A 20,523-nucleotide genomic window follows, 5' to 3' on the forward strand; every position below is an offset into this window, starting at 1 on the left:
GTGGGCGTGGTTTCAGCACAGCCAGTGGACACGCCCCCAGCGTTTGAGAGCAGTAGTCTTTTTTTCAAGATTTTGATATTTTATTTTATGTACTTGGCGGCTTTTTTTATCATTCAAGTTTGGCTGGGTGGCTAATAACACATTTTTCTGTGATACGACAAACTCAGAACACATACTTAATTTTGACTTTACAGGGACTTTAAGCCTGGCGCATCTAATGGACACTTATATGACACGCACCCTATTTTCTTTCAAATGTGTGCTTTCACTTTAGACATTACCAACTTTGTTAATGTTAACCTTTTGTGTAGTTGACAGTATTAGCGCAATTACCCCTAAAATCCACTGGATCCGTCTAAGGCGCGGAACGTCAGCGCCACGTTTTTGATGCGTCCCTAGCTCGGCGTCAAAGTCCACTGGAAGCGTCTCAGACGCGTTTCAGTAGTTGAGTGTTGGGGACTTCTTCATTTTTCCTCAGAATCGGAGCGTTGTTTATTTGTTGTTCATTTGTCCTCTTTTGGCTCAGGAGCAGACAGTTGACGCGGCAAGCGGCGAAAATAGATCTGCTACCTATTCTCTGCGGAGCGGAGAGACGCTTCTGGGACGCACTGCGTCCGCAGCTGGTGGACTTAAGAGCATTGACTATAATGGCCGCGATTAGCTCCGGCATCCGCGACGCTGACGTTCCGCGCCGTAGACGGATCCAGTGGATTTTAGGGGTAAGACTTGAAAGATAACTTAGTCCAGTAATCAGGCGCTTTTTGACGCGCTCAGAAAAGCGCATGTTAGAACCGCGTAATAGCGTGCGAATGAAATGTTTAACCGGCAAAGCTTTAATGCACAGGCAAATAATGAACTTTTTTGAACTGCAGTGTCCCGTGAGTGTAACTCTACAGCTGCGTTAACATGTAATGTGAATGTACGTCATACATACGTCAAATGTATGTTGAGATGGAGGCGGCAGAACTGAACTGATTGCACCATACTATGATATTTCTTCAAAAGCAGATCGTGGAGGCATTTTAATCGTCCACGATCAAAAACCGTGACATCGCACACCCCTACTGTGAAATATTTCTCAAATCACAATAGTCTATTTGAGCCAAGAGCGTGACCCGACTATAGTGACAGGCTTTCAAACTTAGGCCCTTCCACACTGCTACGTTTAAGTTTAGAAACGGAGACCTTTTGCTACTTTTGCACCTCCGGTCCACACTAAAACGGCAAAAATGAAGACCTAAAACTGAGAAGTTTAGAAACGCTGCCGACCCCTTCTTGCGTTTTGAATCTCCGGAAGGCGTTTTAGTGAAAACGGGTCAAAACGGAGGACTTTAGAAACGATGACGCAGAGGCTCACGCTCGGCTCTCTGATTGGGTGTCATACAACGGAAGAAAACATACAACAACAGCCTGGATTACCAGTTACGTTAGTGCAAGTAAATTCTGCATTTTACAATGCTAAAACTGCCTACATGCGCCGGAGGCAAGCTATTATTCCTGCGATCTGTGACAATTCCCGTGTGCAGCGGCGGTATCGACCGTACATGGAGCGTCGGTTTTGGGTTAAGCCGGGAAGAACAAGCGCATGGTGGGATAATTTTATCAATGAAGTTGTGGTTCCTGAGGAATGGTGCGAAAACTTTCCAATGTCCAGATCGGCACTTATCAACCTCAGCGAAATCTGAGGAATAGTTGATCTGATTACTGTTTACACCGGCACTCGCACGCCCAGTGTAGGTGAATGGTGACGTGATCCGCGTTTCCAATCGTTTTTTTTGTGGACGGAGATCAGTTCTAATACGCAGCTAAAACACTGGAGATCGTATTAGTTTTAATTCTCCGTTTCTAAACTAAAACGCAATAGTGTGAATGGGGCCTTAGAAGGTGATTTATCTAATGGCTTGAACAATTGGGCCATTTCAAACTGCAAACTATCCTTGCCTGCCATCTTAAACTTTGAATAATTGCGAGTGATTGTAAGTGTGAGGATCATCTGCTAAATGAGCAACAACGACCACAATTCACTCCTTCAGTCAGTGAAGCTCCCACAGCCGTTCATGAGAGTTTAAATGCTGGAAATATTCCCATCTTCCCACAGGAGAAGAAGCAGCAAGCAGGAGGAATTACTCCAGGAGAAACTACGGACATACTATCAGGAAGAACCCTGCAGAATAAAAGGTTGGTGTTTTCCTTCATTCTCTTTAATGACTGATGAGGAACATTAAGATTAAAAATCTGACATACAAAATCTTAAACTAGACACTAGACTCAGTTGTAAAGTAGTTTTTTTGTTAAATACAAGCTCAATAATATTTCTTTGTTCTCTTTTGCCTTTGATTTTAGACTCGATGGAAGTAAAAGCAGACAAACGCCACCGGTTTCAAAAACCTCAATTCAAAAATGGAAATGCTGCCATTTCACAGACTGAAGAAAACTGCAAACCAAAACAAGCTGGAAAACCTGGACTCAAAGGACCTCTTACTTGCTCTGAGTGTGGAAAGAGTTTCATGCGTAACAGAAACTTAAATGATCACATGAGAATTCACACTGGAGAAAATCTGTTCTCGTGCACAATATGTGGAAAGATATTCATCCTGAAAGGACACTTAAATGTGCACATGAGATCTCACACTGAAAGAGGATCTTTCACCTGCTCTGAGTGTGGAAAGAGTTACATGAAGGAAATACACTTAAATTTGCACATAAAATCTCACACTGAAGATATGCTCATATGCACTCATTGTGGAAAGAGTTTCACATCCAAAAGCATTCTCACAAAACATTTGCTCATTCACACCAAGGTGAAGTCGTTCAGCTGTGATCAGTGTGATAAAACATTTACAATGGCATCATACTTAAAAATACACCTTGCAGTCCATTCTCCCGAGAAGCCTTACCTTTGTTCTTTATGTGGAAAGAGATTTTCACGACAGCAATCTTTAAATCAGCATGAGCGTATTCATACTGGTGTGAAACCTTATTTGTGCTCCGACTGTGGGAAGAGCTTCCCTGTGTCCAGCGACTTGATAAAACACCAGAGAGTTCACACTGGAGAGAAACCGTACAAGTGTTCACACTGTGAAAAGTGTTTCACTCAGGTAGGCGCCGTGAAATCTCATGAGAGGGTTCATACTGGAGGGAAATCTAAACGAAAAATTCATAAGAAAAAGCATTGCCTGAAGTTGTCTAGAAAAAACAATTCATGTTAAGATTAATCTCTTTCAAGCTAATAGTTTGATATTCTGATCAAGCAAAATATGGTATTATTGCAGCAACCATATCTGGGAGAGAAATTTGAATTAAATCCATGAGGATTGGTGAAAATTGTTTGTTTAACATTGTAAACTGTTGGAAGGTCAAAATGTCTCAATTTAGTAGGAATGCTTGTTTATGTTGGGGAGTAAATGTAGTAAAACTAACTGAAGAACATCATCAGTCTATTAAATCTCCACCCATATGCTGAACAAGTTTAGTTGCTTGACAAAGGCTTTTTTTGTTAATGAACAAATTTCTTCAGGCAACTACTCAAGAGTTTTGATTGTAGCTACGCATTGTAATTAATTAACTCTGCATTAATAAATCACTGTTTTTAAACTAAAAGTTGCATTTCCTCCTCAATTTTCTTCTTTCATAAAAAACAATAAAAAATTCTGTTCTGTCCGTGGAAGTGCATTGAAAAAATACATGTTTTAAAGCTGCTATCTAGGCAAGATCTTAATTACAAGGTCTTTGTAACAGTATGGTAAAAAAAAAACTAAAGACTAATTCACTGAGTAATTCATTATAAAAATCTAATTCATCATAAAAAATAATAAATGAAAACCTATAATAATTGTCCATCAATACAAACGTCAGTAAGACATTTCAAAGGGTTTTTACACTAATTTGCTGCTATTAGTTTTTATTAGTATTGTTGTATTTCAGTGTTGATCCTCTCAGGCGTACTGTTAAAATATTTATCTGATACAAATAAAAACACCTAATCAAGGGTATATGCATCTCTGTGTTCATCAAATGCAATGTGAACAATGTCATGTTAAAGAAATTCTCTGCAATTCTTGAATGTATGAACAAGAAAGGAACAAAATGACAGGAGAAATGAAGAAAAATTTAATTCAAGAATTGAATTTTAAGGTTTTAATAAAATGGTCAAGTGAAATAAATAGTAAAGAATTTGATTTTATAAGGAGACAGGGCTGATGCATAGAATATAAACTCTATTCCACACTCCGGAGCAGAAGGTGGCGATAATGAACATAATTCACTGGTTGCTAGCTAAGGCATTTGTTTTCATTTCAACCACCTAACGTTATGTTTGTAGAAGCCATCTTTAGTTAGTAAAACTGTGTTTTGCTGTTTCAGACTGTGAGTACATTTATCTAGTCATTTATTGGCAGAAACTTAAATCTGACTGTGTGTATGGTATACATTTATTGAGTTCCACCAGTGTCCGGTTCCCGAACATATGACTCTTAAGAGTCGGTTCGTTTTAGAGAATCAAAAACAATCTGTTTAGAGGCTACTGATGGATCTGACTCTGGTAATCCTAACGGATTGAAACTGTACAATTAGTGAAATACGACTTTACTTTCTCCACACGTCTTCGCTCAGATAGATTGCATGTTTTCTTGCGTCGCTGGAATTTAGACTCATGAACAATAATCATGGTCGCCCAAAACAAAAGCCTTCCACGAACTGCTAACGTATTGATATAGAATGTTTGATACAGTTTCAAAGAAGATGAAGTGAGAAGTTTAATCAAAAACATGGTGGATTAAACCCAGTGTGAATAGAATGTCGTCGGTAATTATAATGAAGACAAAAGAAAAGAATATTAGAGCCATAACCAGGACAGAGAGCTGTGAATGTGTGCAGAGAAGACTGAAACAACTGAATGGTGTTCGTTTGCATCACAAAACAATAGAGACAATTCACTGAATGGATGCTTAGAAAACAGCAATAAACACAATAAAGCATTCTAGAGTCTTCTCAAAATATATCACATGACATGATCTTGAAAAACATTATATACAACTCTTATCTTATCTTAGACTTATCTTCAGTTTTGAATAACATGGTCATGCATGTCACATTAGCTGCAGTGCATTTCTAGATGAAAACAATGCCAACTTCAATTTTATAAAGATATTTCATAAAAATACCATTTCTAATAACTTTACAAAACTTTGTAAGCTATGTATAACTATTTTTTCATTATGACTAGCCTATTTACAATAAACTTTACAATAAACGGCCAAGTGTCTGCTTTCAAATTAGACCATAATGTTTTTAGTGCAAAGTGTTCAATTTATGAACTGTGTCTGTTTTAGTTTGGGTATGCCTTTTCTTGGGATTAACTATTTACAACTTTAAATCTTTTAGACAGGAACTTTCTTTCAGAAAAGACGTCCAGCTAACATCCGAACTAGCCTAACAGTTACGTATTGGTACTTGGTAATTTCACACTGGTAATTTAATAATTACCATCATTTTATCAACTCACAATGTCGCCTGCACAAACTCTTAAGCTTATAAGATAACCAAGAACATTCCAGTTACGTATATTTACTTTTTTTGGCCAAGAAACTACTCGGTTACTCACGTAACCTCAGTTCCCTGAGTTAGGGAACGAGTATTGCGTAGCTATACGCAGTGGGGGAAACTCCTTTTCCTCGATTTACTGAAGCCTTTATGTAAAGCGCATTTGTAGCTGCACAGCTAGAACATGAGCGTCTGGCACGCTCATAGGCTGCGCTGCGGCAACTGCACATCCAATGGCGCGGCCGCGGGCCAAGGGGGCGTGACCTCAGTCTATAATAGTCCCCGAATTCGCCATTATAGCAGGTTTAACGACTGAAGCGACAACTTGCCATGTTACCATAGTGCGGCTGGCTACGCAATACTCGTTCCCTAACTCAGGGAACTGAGGTTACGTGAGTAACCGAGTAGTTCCCTTGCGAAAGGTCACTTCGTATTGCGTAGCTATACGCAGTGGGGACGCCATGCAAAACGGCGCACTGAGTAACTGGCTGCCACTGCAACTCAGGACCCCTGAGCATATAGAGGAACAAGCCATAACCACATAATTATGTATAAATAGACCAGACATCGTCAGGTCTAAAATAGTATACATCAGTTAGAAATAACCCAATATACTACACCAATGAACCCGGACACTGTCGGAGTTATTAGTATACGAACATATAACCAGTCCAGTGGGTTTATATATGAAATTATAACCGGCCAAAGCGGGTTTATATATGTATGGAATATAACCGGCCAAAGCGGGTTTTATGTATGGAATATAACCGGCAAAGCGGGTTTTATATATGTCATATGACCGGCCAAAAGCGGGTTTTTTATATGTCATATAACCGGCCAAAAGCGGGTTTTATATATGTAAATATAACCAGCAACAGCGGGTTTATGCATGAAATACAACCAGCCAGCAGCGGGTTTTATATATATATGTGAATGTGATTGTGCACAGTAATATATGACAAGACCGGCGGTTCTTAATCATACCGAAAGCACCTTCGCCTGCAGGGAAGGCACTTCCATATTATAAAAACTCATAAATGTGGAAGACGAGGACCAGCCGGCCGCATCACAAATATCACTAATGGGAATGCCAGATGACCAAGCCCATGACGAGGCCATACCTCTGGTCGTATGGGTCTTGATACCTATACGGCAAACTTGACCCGCTGCAGTATAAGCCATAGAAATAGCATCCACTATCCATCTAGACAGTCTTTGCTTAGTGACTGGATCCCCCTTGGATCTACCACCAAAGCAGACAAAAAGCTGTTCTGATTGTCTAAAAGACGCGGAACGCTCCCGATAGATTCTCAGCGCTCAGACAGGGCAGCGAAGATTAACCCCTCCATCCTCTGCAGAAGTGGGAGGGCTGATAATGTCACCACCTGTGCTCTGAACGGTGTTGAGAGCACTTTAGGAACGTAACCATGTCTGGGCTTGAGGATGACTCTGGAGTCATCTGGACCCAACTCCAAACATGTAGGGCTCACAGAGAGCGCCTCCAGATCTCCCACTCGCTTGATAGATGCCAACGCCATAAGGAGAGCGGTCTTCAGCGAGAGGGTTTTTAGATCAACCGATTGGAGCGGTTCGAAAGGCGGACCTTTCAGAGCCCCCAGGATCGTGGAGAGGTCCCAAGGCGGCACAGACGGAGGTCTGGAGGGGTTCGTTCTCCTCGCACCTTTCAGGAATCTTACGACCAGGTTGTTTCTTCCCAGTGACTGGCCAGCCGTCAGAACATGATGTGCTGCTATGGCTGCCACATACACTTTGAGCGTGGACGGGGAGCAACCCGCGTCCAGCAGCTCCTGTAAGAATGAGCGAACCACAGATATCTCACATGACTCTGGGTCAGCCTGATTTTTCGAGCACCAGCTGGAAAAACCTGACCATTTTGAAGCATACAGGCGCCGAGTCGACGGGGCCCTGGCTTCAGATATAGTGCTTAAAACCTTCTCAGGAAGGTCCTTGGGTACCCGTTGAGGGGCCAAACATGGTGGGCCCATAAATCAGGTCTCGGATGCCACAATGTCCCGTTCGCCTGTGTGAGGAGGTCTTTCCTCAGTGGGACAGGCCATGGGATTGTGTCCGATAACTGAACCAGTTCCGGGAACCACGGTCTGGTTTTCCAGAGAGGGGCCACCAGAAGGACTGGGCACCCGCTCTCTCTGACCCATTTGATGACTTGTGGAATCATCGAGACGGGGGGGGAAAGCCATAAAGGGGACGGTTGGACCAGACATGGGCCAGTGCGTCCCTGTTCTTCGAGAAGAACAATTTGTAGTGGGTGTTGATTCTCGAGGCGAAAAGGTCGACTTCGGCCTCGCCAAATACCTTCCATATCAGACTGACCGTCTGTGGGTTCAGGGACCACTCGCCGAGGGGAGTGTTGCCCCGTGAAGCATATCCGCGCCCACATTCTGGATGCCCGGGATATGCGCTGCTCTCAGAGAGCTCAATGCCTTCAGGTCCAACCCAACTGCTTTCATCTCCAGACAGTTGATATGTAAGCTCTGCTCCGTTCTCAACCAGAGGCCGGATGCAGGCATGCCCTCGTGCAGCGCTCCCCAACCCAGGTTGGACGCATCTGTAAGAACCACTTTCCTCCTGGAAATTGTTCCCACTGTCACCCCCTCGTGGTGCCAGTTCTGAGCCCGCCCGGGAATCAGGGTTCTTAAACAACCGTGATTCACCATAACGCGCAAGCTGCCTGACTGCCATGCATGAGCTGGCACACGGCGTTTCAGCCAATGCTGCATCGGGGCGCATGCGCAGTAATCCCATGCGGAGTACTGGCGATGCTGCTGCCATGAGACCAAGCAGTTTCTGAAATTTCTTCAGTGGCGCGAGCTCGCGCAATCTGAAAGTGCCTGCAAGCGCTTGCACCGAGAGCGCGCGCTCTGGTGTGAGTCGACACTGACACTGACAAGCATATTACCCAGTGTTTCTCAACCCTGCTCCTCAACACACCTGATTCAACCCATCAGCTCATTATCACATGGGGATATAAGTGATAATGAGCTGATGAGGTGAATCAGATGTGTTTGATTAGGGAGACAAAGAAAACGTGCAGTGTTGGGGTCCTTCAGGAGCAGGGTTGAGAAACACTGATATAACCTGACAGCAGATACTGATTCAGCACAACTTATTATTTTCAGGCAGTTTTTACTTTAACTGAGAGTGACAGATGAGTTTGTTTTTCTGAGGTAAGAAATAAATAAAACTATTTCCTTAATCATGAAATGTCTGCTAGCACGAATGCTATATGTCTGTTTATGATGCTCTACACTGAATACTTTTCATTCATGTAAATATTTAATATTATTTGTTACCATTGTAAATGCTTTTTATTGTATTTATCACATCACAATTACTAACTGTGAGGGTCAGAAGTTATGTCGTTGCAATTAACGATTCCAGGAATTTCACTTTTCTGATTGTGACACTGACTCAAAAAAAAAAATTATAATTGTAAAATTGATTGAAAGCATCTAGTAAATGAGCAACAGGGACCATAATTCACACCTTTACTAAAGCAATTCATGAGTAATGCTGAGTGAATATTCCCATCTTCCCACAGGAGAAGAAGAAGCAAGCAGGAGGAATTACTCCAGGAGAAACTACGGAAATACTATTGTAAAGATGGAGATTAAGGAAGAACCCTGCAGAATAAAAGATGAAGATACAGAGGAACAAATAGGTTGGTGTTTTCCTTCATTCTCTTTAATGACTGATGAGGAACATTGAAATGAAAACTGACATATAAAAATCTATTTCGATCAAGATACTATCAGGCTTAATAGTGAACTTGATTTTTGCTCAATAGAGGCACGCCAATATTTCTGATTTTTCTCTTTTGTCTTTCTTTAATTGGATTTTGGGAAGTGAAAGAAGACAAATGGCATCAGTTTCAGAAACCTTATTTCCTAAATGAAGATGGAAAAGCTATTATTTCACAGACTGCAAAGAATTTCACACAGAAACGAGCTAAGAAAACTGGAATCAAAAATGGTTTCACCTGTTCTGGGTGTGGAAAGAGTTACATGCATAAAAAAAAATTAAATGTGCACATGAGAATTCATACTGCAAAAAGACAGTTTAAATGTGCTGAGTGTGGGAAGAGTTTCATTCAGAAAGGACACTTTAATGTGCACATGAGAATTCACACTGGAAAAAGACCGTTTAAATGTGCTGAGTGTGGAAAGAGTTACACTCAGAAAGGACACTTTAATGAGCACATGAGGATTCACACCGGAGAAAGGCCTTATACATGCACTCACTGTGGAAAGAGTTTCGTTCATAAAAGAAGCTTAAATGTGCACACGAGAATTCACACCGGAGAAAACCCGTTCATATGCACTCAATGTGGAAAGAGTTTCATTCACAAGGAAAGCTTAAATTTGCACATGAGGACTCACACTGGAGAAAAGCCATTCATATGCACTCATTGTGGAAAGAGTTTCAATAACAAAGGAAACTTAAATGTGCACATTAGAATTCACACTGGAGAAAAACCGTTCACATGCACTCAGTGTGGAAAGAGTTTCAGTCACAAAGAAAGCTTAAATTTCCACCTGAGATCTCACACTGGAGAAAGGCCTTATACATGCACTCTATGTGGAAAGAGTTACTTTCAGAAGGGACACTTTAATATGCACATGAGAATTCACACTGGAGAAAAAACTTTCATATGCAATTAGTGTGGGAAGAGTTTTACATTCAAAAGCGCTCTCTCTAGCTGTCTTAATAAGCTGTGATCATTGTGATAAACATTTGTTGTGGCATCAAACTGTAAGCACACACCTTAAAGTTCAATGTGGCAAGCAGGGCGGTGGAGTGATTAATAATGAGCGTCTCACGGAGGAACTCCAGATTGATGAAAGGAAGGAGCGACGACAGTGAAGGACTGAGAGAGGACAGGGGCCGGATACACAAAACATTATTGAGAATAAAATGCTTCTTAACTACCAATTTCTTCTTATTTTTTAACTTAAGAAAAAAGATAAGAATATTTTGTATTCCCAAAAAACCTTCTTAAGAATAGTTCTTATTCGAAGCGCTGCGTTCATGTAAGAAAAATATCCATATTTAAAACTATATAATAACTAGCTTCCGGCAGACGGCCTACGCAAGTCAACTTGCGCCAAAAGAGTAACACTTGACGATGTACGATGTAGGGGTAGCTTAAGCTTTGACGCCTCTCGCGATTCAAATAAACAGGGCTGTGCAACATATTCAAGCTCTTGAAAAATCAATTGAAATTGAAATTGAAAATTCCTTGTTTTAGACTTCTAATTCGTGACTGGTGTTTTGTTTTGTTCTATCCTCTGCACTTCCGCGTTCATCATTACGTTGTGCGTCGGGTCAGGTAACTCTTTTGCTGTAAATCGATGCGTAAACGGTCGTCTGCCGAAAACTAATTATTTTAGTCGATAAAGTTTTAAATAAAGAAATTTTTCTTACACGAATGGATCGCTTCACTTCAGAAGGCCGTTGTTAACCCCTCGGAGCCGCATGGAGCAACAAGAATGAAAGAAGAATTTCATTTACACTTAGGATGGCTTGATGGTGAGAGAATCATGTGCTAATTCTAATTTTTGGGTGAGCTATCCCTTTAAATACCCAAATGTAAGATGTTTAATGAATTTATTGCGTTGTTTAATATATTAAGAATTACAACATAACATAACAGTAGCTAGATTAATATATTACTACTAGTAGCATGAATGGGGACAGGACTCTAAAGTGACACAGATATGATGTATTTATTCGCTCCCTCAAACTGCACAACACACACAGATTTGCTGCATACCTTGGTCTAACGAGTGGTTATTTCAGTCAAAGTTGCTCTTCTATCAGCTTGAATCAGTCGGCCCATTCTCCTCTGACCTCTAGCATCAACAAGGCATTTTCGCCCACAGGACTGCCGCATACTGGATGTTTTTCCCTTTTCACACCATTATTTGTAAACCCTAGAAATGGTTGTGCATGAAAATCCCAGTAACTGAGCAGATTGTGAAATACTCAGACCGGCCCGTCTGGCACCAACAACCATGCCACGCTCAAAATTGCTTAAATCACCTTTCTTTCCCATTCTGACATTCAGTTTGGAGTTCAGGAGATTGTCTTGACCAGGACCACACCCCTAAATGCATTGAAGCAACTGCCATGTGATTGGTTGATTAGATAATTGCATTAATGAGAAATTGAACAGGTGTTCCTAATTATCCTTTAGGTGAGTGTACATTAGGGAGTAAATATAGTAAAACTAAGCATCTCCATCCATATGGTGTAAAAATTTAGGTTTTTTTTGTCTGGCTGTTAAGAGGTGATGCACTAATATTATTTTTTATTACAGGTATTAATGTAATTTGTTGTATCTATTGCAAGTTGACATTGTGTTACATCAAAATTGTTACAACAAGAAAAATTAGTTCACCTAAAAAGGAAGATTCTGTCATTATTTACTCACACTAATTTCGTTCCAAACCCGTAAATTTTTCGTTCATCTTCTGAACACAAATAAAGTTTTCTTTTTACATTGTTAGCTAACTGCATGATTTGTATATTATGTCAATTTCTGAAATACATAACTTTGACTCTGTCACATCTGATAACAGATCTATCTAAATTGTAATGTAGACGTTGCATTTTCTGTAAAGCTGCTTTGAAACGATGTATTGTGAAAAGTGCTATACAAATAAATGTGAATTGAATTAAAAAGTGGGCCAGATGTTTTTTTCCTTTTTCAATTTATATTCCTTCTCAAAATACGGACTTTGACTAATATACGCACTACTGAGACGATCAATTTGAAAATGAAAACTGGTCCGTGTCTGTGGGAAAATCAGCTGCCATCGAGTTGTTTAGAATGTAAACTAAACTACCTGCCATCGAGCACATCCAGAGGAAACGCTGTCTGCACCGAGCTCGCAGCATCCTTAAGGACTCCTCTCACCCAGCCCACAGACTGTTTTCTCTACTGCCCTCCGGCAGGCGTTTCAGGTGCCTCCGGACCAGGACCAGCAGACTAAAGAACAGCTTTTTCCCCAGAGCTGTCTCTTTACTGATCTCTAACCCTCACTGATCCCACTCCCCTCATATACTGATAATCTCTCCTCTCCCTCCTCACACCTAACTCCATTTTGTTATTGGTTATTTGTTATTTGCAATGCTATAATGTTAATTTGCACTGCTGACTATTATCATAGTAACAACTGTTTACATATGCATCTTGCACTACTCACCTGACTAGAATATCAATTTGCACTGCCGACTGTTTATTTACAGTACCAATTGTTTACATATACATTGCAATACCGTACTTTAACTGTAATATGCAATTACTTTCCATTGCACTTTTACTCGGATAGCTTCTGTCCAACTTAATTTGCACTACTTTAAATCCATTGTTATAATGCTCATTTAGCCTTACTTATTACATATATCTATCTGAAAATCCTGTTTATAGTAATAACCATCTGTTTATTATGCTCACATTCTGTATATTATCACATTCTATATATATCACATTAGTATACTAAGCTCACATTCTGTTTATAGTAATAGCCATCTGTATATATATTCATAGTACACATTCACCTGTAAACTCTGTTTATAGTAATAATCATCTGTATATTATGTTCATTGTACATATCTGTAAAAATTCTGTTTATAGTAATAGCCATCTGTATATTATATTCAGTACATATCTAGCTATATTTATTCAGTACATATCCATGTACTGCACTTACGGAACCATTGTATATCCTGCACTTGCTGCTATTGCACTTCTGGTTAGACCCAAACTGCATTTCGTTGCCTTGTACCTGTACTTGTGTAATGACAATAAAGTTGAATCTAATCTAATCTAATCTAAAATAACTTTTTTTTTATCAGCAATATGGTAAAAATCTGATAATGCAGTAAATAGAATTTTTAATAGAAAACTATTCAAGATCTAATAAAGAACATTCATATATTGTAAATATCTCTTTCCAAGTTATTTTTAGATCATTTACAATCTGTAGTCCATTACTGATCCCAAATATAACAAAAATTCTAGTTGGTAATGTAATTCTTTACGTAACACATTTAAGATAATGTAATCTGACTACTTTTGACCCAACTTGTTTATTACATTGAGTTATAAGTATAATATTGTACCAGGTTTTGTAAAAGCAAGGGATTTTTCATACTACAGTGGAATAAATTTATTTCATAGCAAGTAAATCACCCCTGAATATAATTATCTTCACATGATTCCAGTGCAGTTTCATAAAATATTACATTTGCAAATATTATTCACAATCAGTTAATGAAGTGTATAGTGTGTTCACTTTCGAGAGGTCTCTCGTATTGCTTAAGTTAGCTTACGCTATGGGAAAACTCCTTTTCTCAAGAATATTGAAGCAAATTTTTTAATTTGTTAAATTTTTTTTAAAACGCAAGCTAGGATGCAGATTTGGATGCTCAGGTTTTATAATATGGAAGTTCCTGCTTTGCAAGCGAAGGTTTTTCCTGTATGAATAAAGTGTTAAGCACATTTTCATAATGATAAGCATTGTCTGTCTGGTCCTGGGTAAACATGAACTGCGAGTTCTATACCATATAAGAAGGAGAATTTCCCTTTATAAGGCCCATTCCTATTCTTTTCCTATATAAGGCTCATACTGATCTGGCCATATTAGGACTTTACTCTTTTATGAGCCTCGGGCACTTGGCCCTAGGCTATAGTATGGGGCGAAGTTTTTAAGCATGCACAGCATTTTGAAAGGGGTTCCCATAGAGTAAGCTAACTTACGCAATACTAACGTAACCTCAGTTCCCTCAGTTACTAACGTAACCTCAGTTCCCTGAGAGAAGGGAACGAGTATTGTGTACTGTGCTTTGATCAGGATTCGGTTCAGTGGATTTAAAGCGGCACTATGCAGTTTTTCTAGCTTAACTCAACAGCTTCAGAGTCATTGAAATGGTTATATAACTTTTTTGAGGTTGAATGGTGGCCGTCTCACTGCCCCAACCCCCCCCCCCCCCCCCTCAAATGCCTGTGAGCGGAAAAACCACCCTTGCAACTTTGGCCCGGCGGGCCACCGGCCTGAGCTTCAGGATGTATCACGTGATATCAGCTCTTGCGATGTAATGAATTGCTTTACGGCAGTGCACACATACACTATCTCAACATTTATATGATAGCCTTCTGTGTCTAATACATATCTCAGTGGACATGGCTCCATCCATTCGCCGGCTTGTTTGAAATCAAATGCACATGGCCAGAGGGAGAAGATGGGAGGGGGAAGATTCGCCAACGAGTTTTTACGACAGTGTTGTCAAATATCTATTCTGAAGCTGTAGGGGGAGCTTTATAGAGAAACCTGCAAGCAAGAAGCGAAAATATAGCGAAGAAATTGCCAAAACTGCATAGTGCCGCTTTAACCTGAATTCAATGGTGAAATGGTGGCTTATGTCTATAAGCCACGCCCATACTGGCAGTCTCTAAGCGACCTGATTGGTTCGTGCATCGTAGCCGACTCGCCATAGGTTCATGCAGTTGCCGCAGCACAAGCCAATGAGCGAGCTAAGGCGCTCAGCTGTATGTCTGCTGTGCATCCTTTTGCGGAAAGAGTTTTTCACGACTGCAACATTTAAAAGAGCATGAGCGTATCCATATTGGTGCGAGACCTTATGTGTGCTTTGACTGTGGGAAAACCTTCACTACATCCAGCCACTTAAAATCACACCAGAGAGTTCATACTGGAGAGAAACCGTACAAGTGCTCACACTGTGGAAAAAGTTTCAGCAATGTATCCAATATACACACTCATATGAAAAAGCATTTCCTGAAAGTGTCTATGTGATAAAAGTTCATGTTCTGATCGATAACTTTCAGGTAAATACGTTTGATTTTCTCAGGGTTCCTATGCAATCAATATGGACAAGGATGGTGAAGGGGTGGTTTCTGCAATGTATATTCTTTGAGTGATTTTTAATAAAGTTATTAATCAATGTTTATCCTAATTTTGACTTTACAATAAACTACTATGGGTCTGCTTTCAAATGAGACCATAATGCTTTTAATGCAAAGGTTTCATGAACTGTGTCTGTTTTAGTTTGGGTATGCCATTTCTGGGGATTTTTTTCAAAAGCGGGCGTGCTGGCTAACAGGTTAAAGGAGCCGTATGTAAGATTGTGTCCAAAACTGGTACTGCAATCACTTTCAAATTACTGTAGAGCAGTGTATATATATAGTGTATATATATAGTGTATATATATATATATATATATATATATATATATATATATATATATATATATATATATATATATATATATATATACTATATATATATATATATATATATATATATATATATACTGTATATATACAGTTGCATGGTGGGGCATGTTCTGGGTGCCATATTTCAACAATAATACATCAGAAAATGTGGTAATGCAGGATTTTGTTTAAGAATGAATGTGTCTATACCTCTACGTGCCGTTTTTTTGAGAACTTGTGAAATAATATAGTAATGACACCTCCAGTATGCTTTTTTTTGTAATGCTTGGAGCAGAAAATGTGTGTGTGTGTGTGTGTGTGTGTGTGTGTGTGTGTGTGTGTGTGTGTGTGTGTGTGTGTGTGTGTGTGTGTGTGTGTGTGTGTGTGTGTGTGTGTTCTTGTTTATATTACATTGCAGGGACCAAATGTCCCCACAAGGATAGTAAAACCTGAGATCACCTACGTTGTGGGGACCAGCCAGCGGTCCCCATGAGGAAAACGTGTGTGTGTGTGTGTGTGTGTGTGTGTGTGTGTGTGTGTGTGTGTGTGTGTGTGTGTGTGTGTATCTTTAATCTTTTTGACTGGAGTAATGTTTCATATCATGTAACATATCTAGCTTTCAAGGTTTCACACCCTGGTTGTGGGCACATACACATATCGTCCTGTATCAATCTATGTGTCAATAAGTCGTAAATCTCAAACAATGCAAAATAAATAAACTGATGTACAACATGTCCCTTCTGCAAGATGTTTAACCAAGATAAAACTTTTTTTTATCATAATCATGAAAAACGAATCAAACTATCTGATTTCTTAAATTATGATTGATTAAATTATATTTAAGATATGAATGATTAAATGATAAAACGAAATATATTTGTTTTACTTTTCCATTACGTTCCATAAAGGAAACAATAATGTGCTCGTTAAAAAAATCACATAGAAAAATATCTTTTATATTTCATTACGAAGTTTAACCTTTCGAGATCGGCTAGAATACCTTGGCATCTCTTTGAGTGAGCAACTTTCACTTTCACTTTAGCACGACGCATTTCCTGTTATCCGCCAGTAGAGGCGCTCGAGTAACAGAAGCAATGACACACATCCGAGTCTAGGAGAAGAAGAGAAGTGAGCGAGAGAAGGGAACATAAACATGAGAAGTGGAACCTAGCCGTTCATTCTGCTCTAAATCTGCTGTTTTCAGACTGTGAGTACATTCATGTTATCATTTATTAGGCGAAATCTAAATCCACGCAAGTCAGTTAATTTAGTGAATCACTCAGAAATGAATCGAAATGAAGCGACTGATGTTGTTCATTACACTCGTGAAACGTACACGTTACTGACTGTTTTTTAACATTACAATTTGTGAAGATTTTGAGACTTGTGTTTTCATTTCATGTAATGAAACCTGGTAAATAGTTTTGAATGCACATAAATCATATCTAATGTAAGAGCAACATAAAATCAGCCAGATGAGTTAAATTGTTTCTAAACGATTGTTTAATCAAAACACTTAAAGCTGGATAATTGCGAGTGATTGTAAGTGTGATGATCATCTGCTAAATGAGCAACAACGACCACAATTCACTCCTTCAGTCAGTGAAGCTCCCACAGCCGTTCATGAGAGTTTAAATGCTGGGAATATTCCAATCTTCCCACAGGAGAAGAAGAAGCAAGCAGGAGGAATTACTCCAGGAGAAACTACTGACATACTATTGTAAAGATGGAGATTAAGGAAGAACACTGCAGAATAAAAGATGAAGATACAGAGGAACAAATAGGTTGGTGTTTTCCTTCATTCTCTTTAATGACTGATGAGGAACATTAAGATGGAAACTGACATATAAAAATATATATAAAACTAGACACTAGTAGACTCTGTAGTAAACTAGATTTGTGCTAATTTGGATTCCCTGACTTTCTTTATTATTTTTCTGTCTCTAACTGAACCATGTTCATTTGATGTTGGTTTTAGACCTGATCGAAGTGATTGAAGACAAACAGCACCAGATTCATAAACCTCACAATTTACCAAAGGAAGATGGAAACATTACACAGACTGAAAAGAATTTCAGACAGAAAAGTGCTGGAAAAACTGGAGTTAAAGGATCTTTCAGCTGCTCTGAGTGTGGAAAGAGTTACATACATAAAACAAACCTTAAGATACACATGAGGATTCACACTGGAGAAAGGCCTTATACATGTTCTCAGTGTGGAAAGAGTTTCTTTCAGATAGCACACTTAACTGAGCACATGAGGGTTCACACTGGAGAAAAACCGTTCACATGCACTCAGTGTGGAAATAGTTTCACTCAGAAAAACATTCTCAACAATCATCTGCGCCGTCACTCTGGAGTGAGATCATTCAGCTGTGATCAGTGTGATAAAACATTTGTTTTTGAATCAAACTTTAAAACACACCTTAAAGTTCATACTGGTGTGAAGCCTCATGTCTGTTCATTTTGTGGAAAGAGTTTTACACTACTGTATAATTTGAAACAGCATGAGAATATTCATAGTGTGAGACCTCATTGTTGCTCTGACTGTGGAAAGAGTTTTACTAGATCCAGTAACTTAAAAAAACACCAGAGAGTTCATACTGGAGAGAAACCGTACAAGTGTGCACACTGTGGAAAGAGTTTCTCTCAGTCAGAAAGCCTGAAAGATCATGAGAGAGTTCATACTGGAGAATAACTGCAATGTATATCCTTTGAGTGATTTGTAATCAAGTTATTAATCAATGTTTATCCTTCTAAATATTCAATTATTTAAATGAGTTCTTCAAGCTTATAAGATTAACATTGTTATAGAATTACATGTCTGTTCACTGGAACACGCTTTCTCCATGTTTGTGAGAGAGTCTCACACATGTTTCTCCATGTCTGCACATTTTAGAGTGGCCTTTTGTTGTGGCCAGCCTAAGGCACACCTGTGCAATAATCATGCTGTCTAATCGGCATCTTGATATGCCACACCTGTGAGGTGGATGGATTATCTCAGCAAAGGAGAAGTGCTCACTAACACAGATTTAGACAGATTTGTGAAAAATATTTGAGAGAAATAGGCCTTTTGTGTACATAGAAATAGTCTTAGATCTTTGAGTTCAGCTCATGAAAAATGGGGGCAAAAACAAATGTGTTGCGTTTATAATTTTGTTCAGTGTATATTTTGGTTTACCTAATTCTACATTCGACAAAATGGACAGCTAATGCTGAAGAACAGTCTGTTAGCTGTTGTAACTGGATGACGATTCAGCCCTTCATAGTCACTTTCCATGTTTTTGCTTAGAGAACAGACTCTCCTGAAACAGAAAAAGTCACTGCAGCCTTTTAGTGTTATTATATTTAACAGAAAAAACTAAAATACAAAAACAGAACTTATTAATAACAACAATTAGATGAGGGGTGAAGATGAGGTAAGATATGATGTTGTATGGTGTTTATAGTTTTTAATAAATTAAACAAAATTTAAAATATTAGTTAGCAAAACTTTGCTATATTGATAATGGCATATTGCTAACCTTTCCTCCTTCAACGTAAACCCGTTCTGTATTAGTGGAGAGCGTCAGCAGTGATGTACAGTCCGGAGGGAATGGCTGCTGCGAATCTAAAATAAAGAACATAAACTGATGGATGATTGTTTAAAAGCACTTTAACTCTGCTGAATGGTAAACCTGTTTTCTCCTCATCCGTTGGTTTCGTCGGCAGTTATATTACGTTTGCCTGCTTAACTAACGCATACATCAGCTAATTTAGTTGATGTCATCTTACTCACCTGTAGATGTTATCACCGTTACGACGGCAATCACAAGAAAAGACTCGGATTCAGACCACTATCTTGAAAATAAAAGAAAAGAGGAAATTAACAATGGTGTTGCTTAAAGGGTTAGTTTACTCCAAATTTAAAATTCCTTCACCATTTACTCACCCTCAACTTGTTCATAACCTGTATTCATTTATTTCGAACATGAGTAACCAAACAGTTTCTGAGTCTCTAATTTGCACACATTCACACGTTAAATCGATGTCAGCAAAAAAACACTCATCAATATTCTGAATTAATAGTTTACAGTCCTGGAAATATAGAGCTAATTTTTGATAATAACAACAGTTTTAAGAAGAAAAAGACTAAAATACCATAAATAAATAATACTGTAGTTTAATAACAGACGGCTGTTTTGTTTTTAATTTGCCCTTTTTTATTGAATTATGGGAATGTCATGTTTTGAGACCCAATGGAAGTGAATGAAGACAAGCAGCATCCGTTTAAAAAAAAACTCATAATTTCGCAACTGATGGAATTTCACAGACTTAAAAGAATTTCATGCAAAAATGTGTAAGTTTCATAAAGGAAACAGTAATGTGCACTTGAGAAATCACACAGATAAATGTATATTCTATTTTATTCCGGTGTTTGAATATTATTGCTTCCTCCTAACTTTTCGAGATCGGTTAACGTTAATATCTTGTCGTTTCTTTGAACGAGCAACTTTCACTATACCGTGACTTGCCTGTAAGTTTAAATGACTGGAGTTCCGCAGTTCCGCCAGTAGAGGCGCTCGAGCAACCGAAGCAATGACACACATCCGAGTCTAGGAGAAGAGAAGTGAGCGAGGGAAGGGAACATAAACATGAGAAGTGGAACACAGCCGTTCATTCTGCCCTAAATCTGCTGTTTTCAGACTGTGAGTACATTAATTTTTA

At 39.1% G+C, this 20,523-nt stretch overlaps 4 protein-coding genes across 5 annotated transcripts in view; all 4 read left to right on the plus strand.

The window, feature by feature from the left end:
• LOC143741188 (uncharacterized) overlaps nucleotides 1-20,523 on the plus strand; it is a 297,332-nt gene that overhangs the window by 204,455 nt on the left and 72,354 nt on the right. The gene's annotated exons all lie outside the window — the stretch shown is intronic.
• The window catches only part of LOC143741177 (uncharacterized), a 249,195-nt gene that overhangs the window by 156,318 nt on the left and 72,354 nt on the right, over nucleotides 1-20,523 (plus strand). The window lies entirely within an intron of this gene.
• Nucleotides 1-20,523, plus strand: part of LOC143741162 (uncharacterized) — a 54,808-nt gene that overhangs the window by 7,349 nt on the left and 26,936 nt on the right. Inside the window, exons 3-4 of one of the 2 annotated variants that reach the window (XM_077233574.1) lie at nucleotides 9,122-9,241; nucleotides 9,427-12,264. In XM_077233574.1, the coding sequence (XP_077089689.1) occupies nucleotides 9,122-9,241; nucleotides 9,427-10,241 (935 nt within the window). In that variant the 3' untranslated portion in view covers nucleotides 10,242-12,264. Of the gene's footprint in view, nucleotides 1-9,121; nucleotides 9,242-9,426; nucleotides 12,265-20,523 lie in introns of those variants that run through there. The other variant, XM_077233573.1, reaches the window with a different exon arrangement.
• On the plus strand, nucleotides 16,918-19,685 carry LOC143741193 (uncharacterized). Its single transcript, XM_077233637.1, has 3 exons — nucleotides 16,918-17,024; nucleotides 17,482-17,601; nucleotides 17,796-19,685. The coding sequence occupies exons 2-3, from the start codon at nucleotides 17,544-17,546 to the stop codon at nucleotides 18,512-18,514; spliced, it is 777 nt and encodes a 258-aa protein (XP_077089752.1). The 5' UTR covers nucleotides 16,918-17,024; nucleotides 17,482-17,543; the 3' UTR covers nucleotides 18,515-19,685.

This window comes from Siphateles boraxobius, unplaced genomic scaffold (genome assembly GCF_051911475.1).
Source record: "Siphateles boraxobius isolate OS27281-9 unplaced genomic scaffold, OSU_SipBor_1 18, whole genome shotgun sequence".
NCBI classification, from domain to species: domain Eukaryota; kingdom Metazoa; phylum Chordata; class Actinopteri; order Cypriniformes; family Leuciscidae; genus Siphateles; species Siphateles boraxobius.